Source organism: Penaeus vannamei, chromosome 17 (assembly GCF_042767895.1).
Source record: "Penaeus vannamei isolate JL-2024 chromosome 17, ASM4276789v1, whole genome shotgun sequence".
Classification (NCBI taxonomy): Eukaryota; Metazoa; Arthropoda; class Malacostraca; order Decapoda; family Penaeidae; genus Penaeus; species Penaeus vannamei.
The window spans coordinates 41,766,931-41,784,430 of NC_091565.1; the positions used below are offsets into that span (position 1 = coordinate 41,766,931).

Here is a 17,500-nt window from a genome sequence, read left to right on the forward strand (position 1 = left end):
GCATTTTCTTTAAAAAGTTTGTCCTAAAGCAAGAGCTGAACTTTTTTAGTAGGAGGATAATAATAATAATGATAATAATTATAATGATTATGATAGTAATGATAGATGAATAGATAAAAAAATGAATTGCAGGTCCATGCGATAGCTGATTCCCCTGAAGCAATCAATAAAACCCTCATGGGAAATCGCCTTAGATCTTTATGATATTAATCCTGTTAAACTTTTATCAATAAGAAATTGCTCGAAATAATTTTGTATTGGTCTCGTGCTTCATATGTAACTAAATCTGCCTATATGTGTATGTGTCTTTATAGATATAATATCGCCCTCTCTTTTTCCTCTCTTTATATCTATCAGTCGAACTGTCTCTCAATATTATCTGTCTATTTATTTATGCATCCATACATCCATCTATTTCTATCTCTCAAATGAAAACCTAACACCAGTCACATACTGAATCATTTTATCGTTCTTAAAAGTTATATTAACGGTGAATAACACATCAATCACAAAGTCGATTCACAATTTACTCGAAAAGATATTTATCCTCGAATCCAAAACCAAGTAAACAAAAAAAAAACAAATTTCTTCGCAGATTTCTTCGCCAAAGACGGCTTCTGTGGTCGCTCCAAGGGAAGACACTGTACCTCCCCCCCTTTATAACGACACTTGGATAGAGACACGTACCTACACTATACCTGGATGTCCGTGTGAAAGGTAAGAGCAACGAGATCCCACTTACCTGCGTTTGCTTTTCATAACGGGGCTGGGATAGGGACACGTGTGAAAGGTAAGGGGAAAAGACCCCCACTTATCGACGTTTAGCCATGTAGGTCGTTGGTAAGGGGGAGTCGGGAGGGAGAGAAAGAGGGAGGACGACGTCAGGGGTTTTCAGAACTTATTGCCAATTCATGCAAAGACTGTAGCTTTTTCGTGTCTTGTAAGTTGTCGGGGGATGCTATGATCTGCATTGTTGTATCCTTGCTAGGTATTGTTTATTCTTGTTTGTCTGATTTCGATATTCAGAGTTTTATATATGTTTCGAAAGAACAGATCGTCTTCGAGAATCGTTTTTCTCCTTTTTTTCTGTTTTGTTTTGGTTAGAACTCCAGATTCCATGTTGCACTAGACTCGTTATTGAAAGCCAGTGACATCATACTGGAATATTTTTTTCAACAAAATCCGAAGAGGTTATATAATAATACTAATTTCCATTGTAATGTTTTGGAACATTTCTGCAATATCTTTAATACATAAGTGTTTTACATATATTAAAGTATCTTCATATAGGCATGACATTTTATTTTTGTTTCAGCTATTCTGTTAACATAGTGCTAAACACATTCTTTGATTAGTAAATAAAACTTTGGCCCTTTTGCCTTCTATTTTCTATTTATTTGTGTTTTCTATTATCTATGTAACTTACTGTTATCGAAGAAAAGAAAAAAGAGAAACAAATATACAAGAAGAAAATAGAGATAAAATATGAATAAGAATAGAATAAAAAGAAAAAATAAGAAATAAATAATGAAATATAAACAAAAATAGAAAATATAATTCATTCATTCATATATGATTTTCCTATTGTCTAATCATTTCATCTCTCTATTCATTTATTTCCCATTCTTCTTCTTACCTTTCCAACACTCGCAGGAGCGGCCTCGACCTGGCCAGCCTCCTCTCGCGGCGCAGGGAGGCGCGCGAGAGGCCCGAGGACTTCCCCGAGTGGTTCCTGAAGAGGTTCTCCTTCGAGGGCGCCTCCGCCTGCTCCGACTACGCGACGCAGCGAGGGGGCGGCCAGCGGGTCGTGTCCTACGTGTATTACGCCAAGGGAGGCAGGTCCGTGAGAGGTAAAGGGAGGTCGTGCTAGTTTGCGCCTTTTAGGTGTTGTGTGTGTGCATGCATGTTTATATATAGATAGATAGATAGATAGATAGATAGATAGATAGATAGATAGATAGATAGATAGATAGATAGATAGATAGATAGATAGATAGATAGATAGATAGATAGATAGATAGATAGATAGATAGATGGATAGATAGATAGATAGATAGATAGATAGATAGATAGATAGATGGAGTATATATATGCATATATAGATAGATGGATAGATAGATAGATAGAGTATATATATACATAGATAAATAGACAGAGTATATATATACATACATACATGGATAGATAGATAGAGGATATATACATGGATCGATAGATAGAGTATATGTACATAGACAGATAGATAGACAGATATATAAATAGATAGATACAGTATATATATATATATACATAGATAGATAGATGGATAGATGTGTGTGTGTGTGTGTGTATGTGTGTGTGTTCATACATATATGTATTCATGCATTCACGTATATGTACATACATACGCACACACGCACAGACACACACACAAATCTTCCGTAAAGCAAGCACATTCTTGCGATAACCTCTCCAGGCCAAAACAGTGAGATTCCCTGGATATTACTACCAATTTTAGGAAACAGCTTAACACATTTTCCTGCTTTGCACAACATCCGTATGAGGTGGATAACAACCGAGAACAACGTAGGTGAAAGAGCACCTTTTCATTCACGCTCGGGGAGTCACGTGACTGGCCGCTGACTTCCGTGCCTGTGTTTGTCAAGCGAGTGCCTTGGTTACACACGCGTCGGCCACGTGTGCCTTAGCTTCCCTGCCTTCAACCTCGTGGCCACCGGTTGACCTGTATTGTATGTGCACGGCATAGATACCTCGGATGATTAGGAGAATTTGAAAGGATTGGATAATTTTTCGTAATTTGTAGTGCATATATTATAGAAGTTGAAAAATATATACATAATAGAAGTATAAAAGAAAGAAAATGAAATTTTTTATTTGTGTGCGTTCGTGTGTGTACTGAGGACCATTATTTTCATCACTAGAATTGTCATTGCTATTTTTGGTATACTGTAAATTATATATATTCAATATCATTTTTGACAAATATCAACAATGGAACAGCATATTTCATTGAGGAGAAACACATGCACAGAACAACAAATCAAATAACAAACCAAACACTAACACGTCCTGAAAACACGAAACAAACACAGTCCAAAGTAGCAGAAAAAAAACACAACAAAAAACACAAATGATATTTACCAACAGACCGTTGAAAGGTGCTCGCACGAAGGGGGGGGGGGGGTTCAGTGTGCTTGACTCCTCCCCCTTTTACCGAGTTTTATCTATTTATCTATTTATTTATTTTAATGAAGCTCCCATTTCCTTTCTTTTGCAGATGTATTTTTTCATTCACAGTAAGGAGTCAGTCCACTGCAGCAAAAAAAAATAATAATAACAATAATAATAAAATAAATAAAAAAAAACGAATAAAAACAAATTAACTTTCTATTCCTCAGCAAAGAAAAAAATAAAACAATATTAATCAAAAAGTAAACCCTAACTCAGACGATGCAATGACTTCCTTCCACTCCCACAAATAAATAAAATTAATAAAAAACGAATAAAAACATATTATCTTCCTATTCCCTAGCAAAGAAAAAACTAAAACAATAATAATAAAAAAGTAAACCTTTACAGGCGATGCAATGACTTCCTTCCACTTCCTTTCCTCCCTTCTTCGCTGCTGTCAGTGACTTCCTTCCACTCCCTTTCCTCCCTTCTTCGCTGCTGTCAGTGACTTCCTTCCAGTCCCTTTCCTCCCTTCTTCGCTGCTGTCAGTGACTTCCTTCCACTCCCTTTCCTCCCTTCTTCGCTGCTGTCAGTGACTTCCTTCCAGTCCCTTTCGTCCCTTCTTCGCTGCTGTCAGTGACTTCCTTCCAGTCCCTTTCGTCCCTTCTTCGCTGCTGTCAGTGACTTCCTTCCACTCCCTTTCGTACCTTCTTCGCTGCTGTCAGTGACTTCCTTCCACTCCCTTTCCTCCCTTCTTCGCTGCTGTCAGTGACTTCCTTCCACTCCCTTTCCTCCCTTCTTCGCTGCTGTCAGTGACTTCCTTCCACTCCCTTTCCTCCCTTCTTCGCTGCTGTCAGTGACTTCCTTCCACTCCCTTTCCTCCCTTCTTCGCTGCTGTCAGTGACTTCCTTCCAGTCCCTTTCCTCCCTTCTTCGCTGCTGTCAGTGACTTCCTTCCACTCCCTTTCCTCCCTTCTTCGCTGCTGTCAGTGACTTCCTTCCAGTCCCTTTCGTCCCTTCTTCGCTGCTGTCAGTGACTTCCTTCCAGTCCCTTTCGTCCCTTCTTCGCTGCTGTCAGTGACTTCCTTCCACTCCCTTTCGTACCTTCTTCGCTGCTGTCAGTGACTTCCTTCCACTCCCTTTCCTCCCTTCTTCGCTGCTGTCAGTGACTTCCTTCCACTCCCTTTCCTCCCTTCTTCGCTGCTGTCAGTGACTTCCTTCCAGTCCCTTTCCTCCCTTCTTCGCTGCTGTCAGTGACTTCCTTCCACTCCCTTTCCTCCCTTCTTCGCTGCTGCCAGTGACTTCCTTCCACTCCCTTTCGTCCCTTCTTCGCTGCTGTCAGTGACTTCCTTCCAGTCCCTTTCGTCCCTTCTTCGCTGCTGTCAGTGACTTCCTTCCAGTCCCTTTCCTCCCTTCTTCGCTGCTGTCAGTGACTTCCTTCCACTCCCTTTCCTCCCTTCTTCGCTGCTGCCAGTGACTTCCTTCCACTCCCTTTCGTCCCTTCTTCGCTGCTGTCAGTGACTTCCTTCCACTCCCTTTCCTCCCTTCTTCGCTGCTGTCAGTGACTTCCTTCCACTCCCTTTCCTCCCTTCTTCGCTGCTGTCAGTGACTTCCTTCCACTCCCTTTCCTCCCTTCTTCGCTGCTGTCAGTGACTTCCTTCCACTCCCTTTCCTCCCTTCTTCGCTGCTGTCAGTGACTTCCTTCCACTCCCTTTCCTCCCTTCTTCGCTGCCGTCAGTGACTTCCTTCCAGTCCCTTTCCTCCCTTCTTCGCTGCCGTCAGTGACTTCCTTCCACTCCCTTTCCTCCCTTCTTCGCTGCTGTCAGTGACTTCCTTCCACTCCCTTTCCTCCCTTCTTCGCTGCCGTCAGTGACTTCCTTCCACTCCCTTTCCTCCCTTCTTCGCTGCTGTCAGTGACTTCCTTCCACTCCCTTTCCTCCCTTCTTCGCTGCTGTCAGTGACTTCCTTCCACTCCCTTTCCTCCCTTCTTCGCTGCTGTCAGTGACTTCCTTCCACTCCCTTTCCTCCCTTCTTCTCTGCTGTCAGTGACTTCCTTCCACTCCCTTTCCTCCCTTCTTCGCTGCCGTCAGTGACTTCCTTCCAGTCCCTTTCGTCCCTTCTTCGCTGCTGTCAGTGACTTCCTTCCAGTCCCTTTCGTCCCTTCTTCGCTGCTGTCAGTGACTTCCTTCCACTCCCTTTCGTACCTTCTTCGCTGCTGTCAGTGACTTCCTTCCACTCCCTTTCCTCCCTTCTTCGCTGCTGTCAGTGACTTCCTTCCACTCCCTTTCCTCCCTTCTTCGCTGCTGTCAGTGACTTCCTTCCAGTCCCTTTCCTCCCTTCTTCGCTGCCGTCAGTGACTTCCTTCCAGTCCCTTTCCTCCCTTCTTCGCTGCCGTCAGTGACTTCCTTCCACTCCCTTTCCTCCCTTCTTCGCTGCTGTCAGTGACTTCCTTCCAGTCCCTTTCCTCCCTTCTTCGCTGCTGTCAGTGACTTCCTTCCACTCCCTTTCCTCCCTTCTTCGCTGCTGTCAGTGACTTCCTTCCACTCCCTTTCCTCCCTTCTTCGCTGCCGTCAGTGACTTCCTTCCAGTCCCTTTCCTCCCTTCTTCGCTGCCGTCAGTGACTTCCTTCCACTCCCTTTCCTCCCTTCTTCGCTGCTGTCAGTGACTTCCTTCCACTCCCTTTCCTCCCTTCTTCGCTGCCGTCAGTGACTTCCTTCCAGTCCCTTTCCTCCCTTCTTCGCTGCCGTCAGTGACTTCCTTCCAGTCCCTTTCCTCCCTTCTTCGCTGCCGTCAGTGACTTCCTTCCACTCCCTTTCCTCCCTTCTTCGCTGCTGTCAGTGACTTCCTTCCACTCCCTTTCCTCCCTTCTTCGCTGCCGTCAGTGACTTCCTTCCACTCCCTTTCCTCCCTTCTTCGCTGCCGTCAGTGACTTCCTTCCAGTCCCTTTCCTCCCTTCTTCGCTGCCGTCAGTGACTTCCTTCCACTCCCTTTCCTCCCTTCTTCGCTGCTGTCAGTGACTTCCTTCCACTCCCTTTCCTCCCTTCTTCGCTGCTGTCAGTGACTTCCTTCCACTCCCTTTCCTCCCTTCTTCGCTGCTGTCAGTGACTTCCTTCCACTCCCTTTCCTCCCTTCTTCGCTGCCGTCAGTGACTTCCTTCCAGTCCCTTTCCTCCCTTCTTCGCTGCCGTCAGTGACTTCCTTCCACTCCCTTTCCTCCCTTCTTCGCTGCTGTCAGTGACTTCCTTCCACTCCCTTTCCCCCCTTCTTCGCTGCTGTCAGTGACTTCCTTCCACTCCCTTTCCTCCCTTCTTCGCTGCCGTCAGTGACTTCCTTCCACTCCCTTTCCTCCCTTCTTCGCTGCCGTCAGTGACTTCCTTCCAGTCCCTTTCCTCCCTTCTTCGCTGCCGTCAGTGACTTCCTTCCACTCCCTTTCCTCCCTTCTTCGCTGCTGTCAGTGACTTCCTTCCACTCCCTTTCCCCCCTTCTTCGCTGCTGTCAGTGACTTCCTTCCACTCCCTTTCCTCCCTTCTTCGCTGCCGTCAGTGACTTCCTTCCACTCCCTTTCCTCCCTTCTTCGCTGCCGTCAGTGACTTCCTTCCACTCCCTTTCCTCCCTTCTTCGCTGCTGTCAGTGACTTCCTTCCACTCCCTTTCCTCCCTTCTTCGCTGCCGTCAGTGACTTCCTTCCAGTCCCTTTCCTCCCTTCTTCGCTGCTGTCAGTGACTTCCTTCCACTCCCTTTCCTCCCTTCTTCGCTGCTGTCAGTGACTTCCTTCCACTCCCTTTCCTCCCTTCTTCGCTGCCGTCAGTGACTTCCTTCCACTCCCTTTCCTCCCTTCTTCGCTGCCGTCAGTGACTTCCTTCCAGTCCCTTTCCTCCCTTCTTCGCTGCTGTCAGTGACTTCCTTCCACTCCCTTTCCTCCCTTCTTCGCTGCCGTCAGTGACTTCCTTCCACTCCCTTTCCTCCCTTCTTCGCTGCTGTCAGTGACTTCCTTCCACTCCCTTTCCTCCCTTCTTCGCTGCTGTCAGTGACTTCCTTCCACTCCCTTTCCTCCCTTCTTCGCTGCCGTCAGTGACTTCCTTCCAGTCCCTTTCCTCCCTTCTTCGCTGCTGTCAGTGACTTCCTTCCACTCCCTTTCCTCCCTTCTTCGCTGCCGTCAGTGACTTCCTTCCAGTCCCTTTCCTCCCTTCTTCGCTGCTGTCAGTGACTTCCTTCCAGTCCCTTTCCTCCCTTCTTCGCTGCTGTCAGTGACTTCCTTCCACTTCCTTTCCTCCCTTCTTCGCTGCTGTCAGTGACTTCCTTCCACTCCCTTTCCTCCCTTCTTCGCTGCTGTCAGTGACTTCCTTCCACTCCCTTTCCTCCCTTCTTCGCTGCTGTCAGTGACTTCCTTCCACTCCCTTTCCTCCCTTCTTCGCTGCTGTCAGTGACTTCCTTCCACTCCCTTTCCTCCCTTCTTCGCTGCTGTCAGTGACTTCCTTCCAGTCCCTTTCCTCCCTTCTTCGCTGCTGTCAGTGACTTCCTTCCACTCCCTTTCCTCCCTTCTTCGCTGCTGTCAGTGACTTCCTTCCACTCCCTTTCCCACCTTCTTCGCTGCTGTCAGTGACTTCCTTCCACTCCCTTTCCTCCCTTCTTCGCTGCTGTCAGTGACTTCCTTCCACTCCCTTTCCTCCCTTCTTCGCTGCTGTCAGTGACTTCCTTCCACTCCCTTTCCTCCCTTCTTCGCTGCTGTCAGTGACTTCCTTCCACTCCCTTTCCTCCCTTCTTCGCTGCTGTCAGTGACTTCCTTCCACTCCATTTCCTCCCTTCTTCGCTGCTGTCAGTGACTTCCTTCCAGTCCCTTTCCTCCCTTCTTCGCTGCTGTCAGTGACTTCCTTCCACTCCATTTCCTCCCTTCTTCGCTGCTGTCAGTGACTTCCTTCCAGTCCCTTTCCTCCCTTCTTCGCTGCTGTCAGTGACTTCCTTCCACTCCCTTTCCTCCCTTCTTCGCTGCTGTCAGTGACTTCCTTCCACTCCATTTCCTCCCTTCTTCGCTGCTGTCAGTGACTTCCTTCCACTCCCTTTCGTCCCTTCTTCGCTGCTGTCAGTGACTTCCTTCCACTCCCTTTCCTCCCTTCTTCGCTGCTGTCAGTGACTTCCTTCCACTCCCTTTCCTCCCTTCCTCGCTGCTGTCAGTGACTTCCTTCCACTCCCTTTCGTCCCTTCTTCGCTGCTGTCAGTGACTTCCTTCCACTCCCTTTCCCACCTTCCTCGCTGCTGTCAGTGACTTCCTTCCACTCCCTTTCCTCCCTTCTTCGCTGCTGTCAGTGACTTCCTTCCACTCCCTTTCCTCCCTTCTTCGCTGCTGTCAGTGACTTCCTTCCAGTCCCTTTCCTCCCTTCTTCGCTGCTGTCAGTGACTTCCTTCCACTCCCTTTCCTCCCTTCTTCGCTGCTGTCAGTGACTTCCTTCCACTCCCTTTCCTCCCTTCCTCGCTGCTGTCAGTGACTTCCTTCCACTCCCTTTCCTCCCTTCTTCGCTGCTGTCAGTGACTTCCTTCCACTCCCTTTCCTCCCTTCTTCGCTGCTGTCAGTGACTTCCTTCCAGTCCCTTTCCTCCCTTCTTCGCTGCTGTCAGTGACTTCCTTCCACTCCCTTTCCTCCCTTCTTCGCTGCTGTCAGTGACTTCCTTCCACTCCCTTTCCCACCTTCCTCGCTGCTGTCAGTGACTTCCTTCCAGTCCCTTTCCTCCCTTCTTCGCTGCTGTCAGTGACTTCCTTCCACTTCCTTTCCTCCCTTCTTCGCTGCTGTCAGTGACTTCCTTCCACTCCCTTTCCTCCCTTCTTCGCTGCTGTCAGTGACTTCCTTCCACTCCCTTTCCTCCCTTCTTCGCTGCTGTCAGTGACTTCCTTCCACTCCCTTTCCCACCTTCTTCGCTGCTGTCAGTGACTTCCTTCCACTCCCTTTCCTCCCTTCTTCGCTGCTGTCAGTGACTTCCTTCCACTCCCTTTCCTCCCTTCTTCGCTGCTGTCAGTGACTTCCTTCCACTCCCTTTCCTCCCTTCTTCGCTGCTGTCAGTGACTTCCTTCCACTCCCTTTCGTCCCTTCTTCGCTGCTGTCAGTGACTTCCTTCCACTCCCTTTCCTCCCTTCTTCGCTGCTGTCAGTGACTTCCTTCCACTCCCTTTCGTCCCTTCTTCGCTGCTGTCAGTGACTTCCTTCCACTCCCTTTCCTCCCTTCTTCGCTGCTGTCAGTGACTTCCTTCCAGTCCCTTTCCTCCCTTCTTCGCTGCTGTCAGTGACTTCCTTCCAGTCCCTTTCCTCCCTTCTTCGCTGCTGTCAGTGACTTCCTTCCACTCCCTTTCCTCCCTTCTTCGCTGCTGTCAGTGACTTCCTTCCAGTCCCTTTCCTCCCTTCTTCGCTGCTGTCAGTGACTTCCTTCCACTCCCTTTCCTCCCTTCTTCGCTGCTGTCAGTGACTTCCTTCCACTCCCTTTCCTCCCTTCTTCGCTGCTGTCAGTGACTTCCTTCCACTCCCTTTCCTCCCTTCTTCGCTGCTGTCAGTGACTTCCTTCCACTCCCTTTCCTCCCTTCTTCGCTGCTGTCAGTGACTTCCTTCCACTCCCTTTCGTCCCTTCTTCGCTGCTGTCAGTGACTTCCTTCCACTCCCTTTCGTCCCTTCTTCGCTGCTGTCAGTGACTTCCTTCCACTCCCTTTCCTCCCTTCTTCGCTGCTGTCAGTGACTTCCTTCCACTCCCTTTCCTCCCTTCTTCGCTGCTGTCAGTGACTTCCTTCCACTCCCTTTCGTCCCTTCTTCGCTGCTGTCAGTGACTTCCTTCCACTCCCTTTCCTCCCTTCTTCGCTGCTGTCAGTGACTTCCTTCCACTCCATTTCCTCCCTTCTTCGCTGCTGTCAGTGACTTCCTTCCAGTCCCTTTCCTCCCTTCTTCGCTGCTGTCAGTGACTTCCTTCCAGTCCCTTTCCTCCCTTCTTCGCTGCTGTCAGTGACTTCCTTCCACTCCCTTTCGTCCCTTCTTCGCTGCTGTCAGTGACTTCCTTCCACTCCCTTTCCCACCTTCTTCGCTGCTGTCAGTGACTTCCTTCCACTCCCTTTCGTCCCTTCTTCGCTGCTGTCAGTGACTTCCTTCCACTCCCTTTCCTCCCTTCTTCGCTGCTGTCAGTGACTTCCTTCCACTCCCTTTCGTCCCTTCTTCGCTGCTGTCAGTGACTTCCTTCCACTCCCTTTCGTCCCTTCTTCGCTGCTGTCAGTGACTTCCTTCCACTCCCTTTCCTCCCTTCTTCGCTGCTGTCAGTGACTTCCTTCCACTCCCTTTCCTCCCTTCTTCGCTGCTGTCAGTGACTTCCTTCCACTCCCTTTCGTCCCTTCTTCGCTGCTGTCAGTGACTTCCTTCCAGTCCCTTTCGTCCCTTCTTCGCTGCTGTCAGTGACTTCCTTCCAGTCCCTTTCGTCCCTTCTTCGCTGCTGTCAGTGACTTCCTTCCACTCCCTTTCCTCCCTTCTTCGCTGCTGTCAGTGACTTCCTTCCACTCCCTTTCCTCCCTTCTTCGCTGCTGTCAGTGACTTCCTTCCACTCCCTTTCCTCCCTTCTTCGCTGCTGTCAGTGACTTCCTTCCAGTCCCTTTCCTCCCTTCTTCGCTGCTGCCAGTGACTTCCTTCCAGTCCCTTTCCTCCCTTCTTCGCTGCTGTCAGTGACTTCCTTCCACTCCCTTTCCCACCTTCTTCGCTGCTGTCAGTGACTTCCTTCCACTCCCTTTCCTCCCTTCTTCGCTGCTGTCAGTGACTTCCTTCCACTCCCTTTCGTCCCTTCTTCGCTGCTGCCAGTGACTTCCTTCCAGTCCCTTTCCTCCCTTCTTCGCTGCTGTCAGTGACTTCCTTCCAGTCCCTTTCCTCCCTTCTTCGCTGCTGCCAGTGACTTCCTTCCAGTCCCTTTCCTCCCTTCTTCGCTGCTGTCAGTGACTTCCTTCCACTCCCTTTCCCACCTTCTTCGCTGCTGTCAGTGACTTCCTTCCACTCCCTTTCCTCCCTTCTTCGCTGCTGTCAGTGACTTCCTTCCACTCCCTTTCCTCCCTTCTTCGCTGCTGTCAGTGACTTCCTTCCAGTCCCTTTCCTCCCTTCTTCGCTGCTGCCAGTGACTTCCTTCCAGTCCCTTTCCTCCCTTCTTCGCTGCTGTCAGTGACTTCCTTCCACTCCCTTTCCCACCTTCTTCGCTGCTGTCAGTGACTTCCTTCCACTCCCTTTCCTCCCTTCTTCGCTGCTGTCAGTGACTTCCTTCCAGTCCCTTTCCTCCCTTCTTCGCTGCTGCCAGTGACTTCCTTCCAGTCCCTTTCCTCCCTTCTTCGCTGCTGTCAGTGACTTCCTTCCACTCCCTTTCCTCCCTTCTTCGCTGCTGTCAGTGACTTCCTTCCACTCCCTTTCCTCCCTTCTTCGCTGCTGTCAGTGACTTCCTTCCACTCCATTTCCCACCTTCTTCGCTGCTGTCAGTGACTTCCTTCCACTCCCTTTCCTCCCTTCTTCGCTGCTGTCAGTGACTTCCTTCCACTCCATTTCCCACCTTCTTCGCTGCTGTCAGTGACTTCCTTCCACTCCCTTTCCTCCCTTCTTCGCTGCTGTCAGTGACTTCCTTCCACTCCCTTTCCTCCCTTCTTCGCTGCTGTCAGTGACTTCCTTCCACTCCCTTTCCTCCCTTCTTCGCTGCTGTCAGTGACTTCCTTCCACTCCCTTTCCTCCCTTCTTCGCTGCTGTCAGTGACTTCCTTCCACTCCATTTCCCACCTTCTTCGCTGCTGTCAGTGACTTCCTTCCACTCCCTTTCGTCCCTTCTTCGCTGCTGTCAGTGACTTCCTTCCACTCCCTTTCCTCCCTTCTTCGCTGCTGTCAGTGACTTCCTTCCACTCCCTTTCCTCCCTTCTTCGCTGCTGTCAGTGACTTCCTTCCACTCCCTTTCCTCCCTTCTTCGCTGCTGTCAGTGACTTCCTTCCACTCCCTTTCCTCCCTTCTTCGCTGCTGTCAGTGACTTCCTTCCACTCCCTTTCGTCCCTTCTTCGCTGCTGTCAGTGACTTCCTTCCAGTCCCTTTCCTCCCTTCTTCGCTGCTGTCAGTGACTTCCTTCCACTCCCTTTCCCACCTTCTTCGCTGCTGTCAGTGACTTCCTTCCACTCCCTTTCCTCCCTTCTTCGCTGCTGTCAGTGACTTCCTTCCACTCCCTTTCCTCCCTTCTTCGCTGCTGTCAGTGACTTCCTTCCACTCCCTTTCCCACCTTCTTCGCTGCTGTCAGTGACTTCCTTCCACTCCCTTTCCTCCCTTCTTCGCTGCTGTCAGTGACTTCCTTCCACTCCCTTTCGTCCCTTCTTCGCTGCTGTCAGTGACTTCCTTCCACTCCCTTTCGTCCCTTCTTCGCTGCTGCCAGTGACTTCCTTCCACTCCCTTTCCTCCCTTCTTCGCTGCTGTCAGTGACTTCCTTCCACTCCCTTTCCTCCCTTCTTCGCTGCTGTCAGTGACTTCCTTCCACTCCCTTTCCTCCCTTCTTCGCTGCTGTCAGTGACTTCCTTCCACTCCCTTTCCCACCTTCTTCGCTGCTGTCAGTGACTTCCTTCCACTCCCTTTCCTCCCTTCTTCGCTGCTGTCAGTGACTTCCTTCCACTCCCTTTCCTCCCTTCTTCGCTGCTGTCAGTGACTTCCTTCCACTCCCTTTCCTCCCTTCTTCGCTGCCGTCAGTGACTTCCTTCCACTCCCTTTCGTCCCTTCTTCGCTGCTGTCAGTGACTTCCTTCCACTCCCTTTCCCACCTTCTTCGCTGCTGTCAGTGACTTCCTTCCACTCCCTTTCGTCCCTTCTTCGCTGCTGTCAGTGACTTCCTTCCACTCCCTTTCCCACCTTCTTCGCTGCTGCCAGTGACTTCCTTCCACTCCCTTTCCTCCCTTCTTCGCTGCTGTCAGTGACTTCCTTCCACTCCCTTTCCTCCCTTCTTCGCTGCTGTCAGTGACTTCCTTCCACTCCCTTTCCCACCTTCTTCGCTGCTGTCAGTGACTTCCTTCCACTCCCTTTCCTCCCTTCTTCGCTGCTGTCAGTGACTTCCTTCCAGTCCCTTTCCTCCCTTCTTCGCTGCTGTCAGTGACTTCCTTCCAGTCCCTTTCCTCCCTTCTTCGCTGCTGTCAGTGACTTCCTTCCAGTCCCTTTCCTCCCTTCTTCGCTGCTGCCAGTGACTTCCTTCCACTCCCTTTCCTCCCTTCTTCGCTGCTGTCAGTGACTTCCTTCCACTCCCTTTCCTCCCTTCTTCGCTGCTGTCAGTGACTTCCTTCCACTCCCTTTCCCACCTTCTTCGCTGCTGTCAGTGACTTCCTTCCACTCCCTTTCCCACCTTCTTCGCTGCTGTCAGTGACTTCCTTCCACTCCCTTTCCCACCTTCTTCGCTGCTGTCAGTGACTTCCTTCCAGTCCCTTTCCTCCCTTCTTCGCTGCTGTCAGTGACTTCCTTCCACTCCCTTTCCCACCTTCTTCGCTGCTGTCAGTGACTTCCTTCCACTCCCTTTCGTCCCTTCTTCGCTGCTGTCAGTGACTTCCTTCCACTCCCTTTCCTCCCTTCTTCGCTGCTGTCAGTGACTTCCTTCCACTCCCTTTCCCACCTTCTTCGCTGCTGCCAGTGACTTCCTTCCACTCCCTTTCGTCCCTTCTTCGCTGCTGTCAGTGACTTCCTTCCACTCCCTTTCCTCCCTTCCTCGCTGCTGTCAGTGACTTCCTTCCACTCCCTTTCGTCCCTTCTTCGCTGCTGTCAGTGACTTCCTTCCACTCCCTTTCCTCCCTTCTTCGCTGCTGCCAGTGACTTCCTTCCACTCCCTTTCGTCCCTTCTTCGCTGCTGTCAGTGACTTCCTTCCACTCCCTTTCGTCCCTTCTTCGCTGCTGTCAGTGACTTCCTTCCACTCCCTTTCCTCCCTTCTTCGCTGCTGTCAGTGACTTCCTTCCACTCCCTTTCCTCCCTTCTTCGCTGCTGTCAGTGACTTCCTTCCACTCCCTTTCCTCCCTTCTTCGCTGCTGTCAGTGACTTCCTTCCACTCCCTTTCCTCCCTTCTTCGCTGCTGTCAGTGACTTCCTTCCACTCCCTTTCCTCCCTTCTTCGCTGCTGTCAGTGACTTCCTTCCACTCCCTTTCCTCCCTTCCTCGCTGCTGTCAGTGACTTCCTTCCACTCCCTTTCCTCCCTTCTTCGCTGCTGTCAGTGACTTCCTTCCACTCCCTTTCCTCCCTTCTTCGCTGCTGTCAGTGACTTCCTTCCACTCCCTTTCCTCCCTTCTTCGCTGCTGTCAGTGACTTCCTTCCACTCCCTTTCCTCCCTTCTTCGCTGCTGTCAGTGACTTCCTTCCACTCCCTTTCCTCCCTTCTTCGCTGCTGTCAGTGACTTCCTTCCACTCCCTTTCCTCCCTTCTTCGCTGCTGTCAGTGACTTCCTTCCACTCCCTTTCCTCCCTTCTTCGCTGCTGTCAGTGACTTCCTTCCACTCCCTTTCCTCCCTTCTTCGCTGCTGTCAGTGACTTCCTTCCACTCCCTTTCCTCCCTTCTTCGCTGCTGTCAGTGACTTCCTTCCACTCCCTTTCCTCCCTTCTTCGCTGCTGTCAGTGACTTCCTTCCACTCCCTTTCCTCCCTTCTTCGCTGCTGTCAGTGACTTCCTTCCACTCCCTTTCCTCCCTTCTTCGCTGCTGTCAGTGACTTCCTTCCACTCCCTTTCCTCCCTTCTTCGCTGCTGTCAGTGACTTCCTTCCAGTCCCTTTCCTCCCTTCTTCGCTGCTGTCAGTGACTTCCTTCCACTCCCTTTCCTCCCTTCTTCGCTGCTGTCAGTGACTTCCTTCCACTCCCTTTCCTCCCTTCTTCGCTGCTGTCAGTGACTTCCTTCCACTCCATTTCCTCCCTTCTTCGCTGCTGTCAGTGACTTCCTTCCACTCCCTTTCCCCCCTTCTTCGCTGCTGTCAGTGACTTCCTTCCAGTCCCTTTCCTCCCTTCTTCGCTGCTGTCAGTGACTTCCTTCCAGTCCCTTTCCTCCCTTCTTCGCTGCTGTCAGTGACTTCCTTCCACTCCCTTTCCTCCCTTCTTCGCTGCTGTCAGTGACTTCCTTCCAGTCCCTTTCCTCCCTTCTTCGCTGCTGTCAGTGACTTCCTTCCACTCCCTTTCCTCCCTTCTTCGCTGCTGTCAGTGACTTCCTTCCACTCCCTTTCCCCCCTTCTTCGCTGCTGTCAGTGACTTCCTTCCAGTCCCTTTCCTCCCTTCTTCGCTGCTGTCAGTGACTTCCTTCCACTCCCTTTCCTCCCTTCTTCGCTGCTGTCAGTGACTTCCTTCCACTCCCTTTCCTCCCTTCTTCGCTGCTGTCAGTGACTTCCTTCCACTCCCTTTCCTCCCTTCTTCGCTGCTGTCAGTGACTTCCTTCCACTCCCTTTCCCCCCTTCTTCGCTGCTGTCAGTGACTTCCTTCCACTCCCTTTCCTCCCTTCTTCGCTGCTGTCAGTGACTTCCTTCCACTCCCTTTCCTCCCTTCTTCGCTGCTGTCAGTGACTTCCTTCCAGTCCCTTTCCTCCCTTCTTCGCTGCTGTCAGTGACTTCCTTCCACTCCCTTTCCTCCCTTCTTCGCTGCTGTCAGTGACTTCCTTCCACTCCCTTTCCTCCCTTCTTCGCTGCTGTCAGTGACTTCCTTCCACTCCCTTTCGTCCCTTCTTCGCTGCTGTCAGTGACTTCCTTCCAGTCCCTTTCCTCCCTTCTTCGCTGCTGTCAGTGACTTCCTTCCAGTCCCTTTCCTCCCTTCTTCGCTGCTGTCTGTGACTTCCTTCCACTCCCTTTCCTCCCTTCTTCGCTGCTGTCTGTGACTTCCTTCCACTCCCTTTCCTCCCTTCTTCGCTGCTGTCAGTGACTTCCTTCCACTCCCTTTCCTCCCTTCTTCGCTGCTGTCTGTGACTTCCTTCCACTCCCTTTCCTCCCTTCTTCGCTGCTGTCAGTGACTTCCTTCCACTCCCTTTCGTCCCTTCTTCGCTGCTGTCAGTGACTTCCTTCCACTCCCTTTCCTCCCTTCTTCGCTGCTGTCAGTGACTTCCTTCCACTCCATTTCCTCCCTTCTTCGCTGCTGTCAGTGACTTCCTTCCACTCCCTTTCGTCCCTTCTTCGCTGCTGTCAGTGACTTCCTTCCACTCCCTTTCCTCCCTTCTTCGCTGCTGTCAGTGACTTCCTTCCACTCCCTTTCCTCCCTTCTTCGCTGCTGTCAGTGACTTCCTTCCACTCCCTTTCGTCCCTTCTTCGCTGCTGTCAGTGACTTCCTTCCACTCCCTTTCCTCCCTTCTTCGCTGCTGTCAGTGACTTCCTTCCACTCCCTTTCCTCCCTTCTTCGCTGCTGTCAGTGACTTCCTTCCACTCCCTTTCGTCCCTTCTTCGCTGCTGTCAGTGACTTCCTTCCACTCCCTTTCCTCCCTTCTTCGCTGCTGTCAGTGACTTCCTTCCACTCCCTTTCCTCCCTTCTTCGCTGCTGTCAGTGACTTCCTTCCACTCCCTTTCCTCCCTTCTTCGCTGCTGTCAGTGACTTCCTTCCACTCCCTTTCCTCCCTTCTTCGCTGCTGTCAGTGACTTCCTTCCACTCCCTTTCCTCCCTTCTTCGCTGCTGTCAGTGACTTCCTTCCACTCCCTTTCCTCCCTTCTTCGCTGCTGTCAGTGACTTCCTTCCACTCCCTTTCCTCCCTTCTTCGCTGCTGTCAGTGACTTCCTTCCACTCCCTTTCCTCCCTTCTTCGCTGCTGTCAGTGACTTCCTTCCACTCCCTTTCCTCCCTTCTTCGCTGCTGTCAGTGACTTCCTTCCACTCCCTTTCCTCCCTTCTTCGCTGCTGTCAGTGACTTCCTTCCACTCCCTTTCCTCCCTTCTTCGCTGCTGTCAGTGACTTCCTTCCAGTCCCTTTCGTCCCTTCTTCGCTGCTGTCAGTGACTTCCTTCCACTCCCTTTCCTCCCTTCTTCGCTGCTGTCAGTGACTTCCTTCCACTCCCTTTCCTCCCTTCTTCGCTGCTGTCAGTGACTTCCTTCCACTCCCTTTCCTCCCTTCTTCGCTGCTGTCAGTGACTTCCTTCCACTCCCTTTCCTCCCTTCTTCGCTGCTGTCAGTGACTTCCTTCCACTCCCTTTCCTCCCTTCTTCGCTGCTGTCAGTGACTTCCTTCCACTCCCTTTCCTCCCTTCTTCGCTGCTGTCAGTGACTTCCTTCCACTCCCTTTCCTCCCTTCTTCGCTGCTGTCAGTGACTTCCTTCCACTCCCTTTCCTCCCTTCTTCGCTGCTGTCAGTGACTTCCTTCCATTCCCTTTCCTCCCTTCTTCGCTGCTGTCAGTGACTTCC

General features: G+C 50.8%; 1 protein-coding gene across 4 annotated transcripts in view; it reads left to right on the plus strand.

Moving 5' to 3' along the window:
* LOC113806025 (uncharacterized) overlaps positions 1 to 17,500 on the plus strand; it is a 28,602-nt gene that overhangs the window by 6,072 nt on the left and 5,030 nt on the right. For all 4 annotated transcript variants that reach the window (XM_027357122.2, XM_027357139.2, XM_027357131.2 and 1 more), the window contains exons 3-4: positions 596 to 717; positions 1,654 to 1,850. In XM_027357122.2, the coding sequence (XP_027212923.2) occupies positions 596 to 717; positions 1,654 to 1,850 (319 nt within the window). The remainder of the gene's footprint in view (positions 1 to 595; positions 718 to 1,653; positions 1,851 to 17,500) is intronic.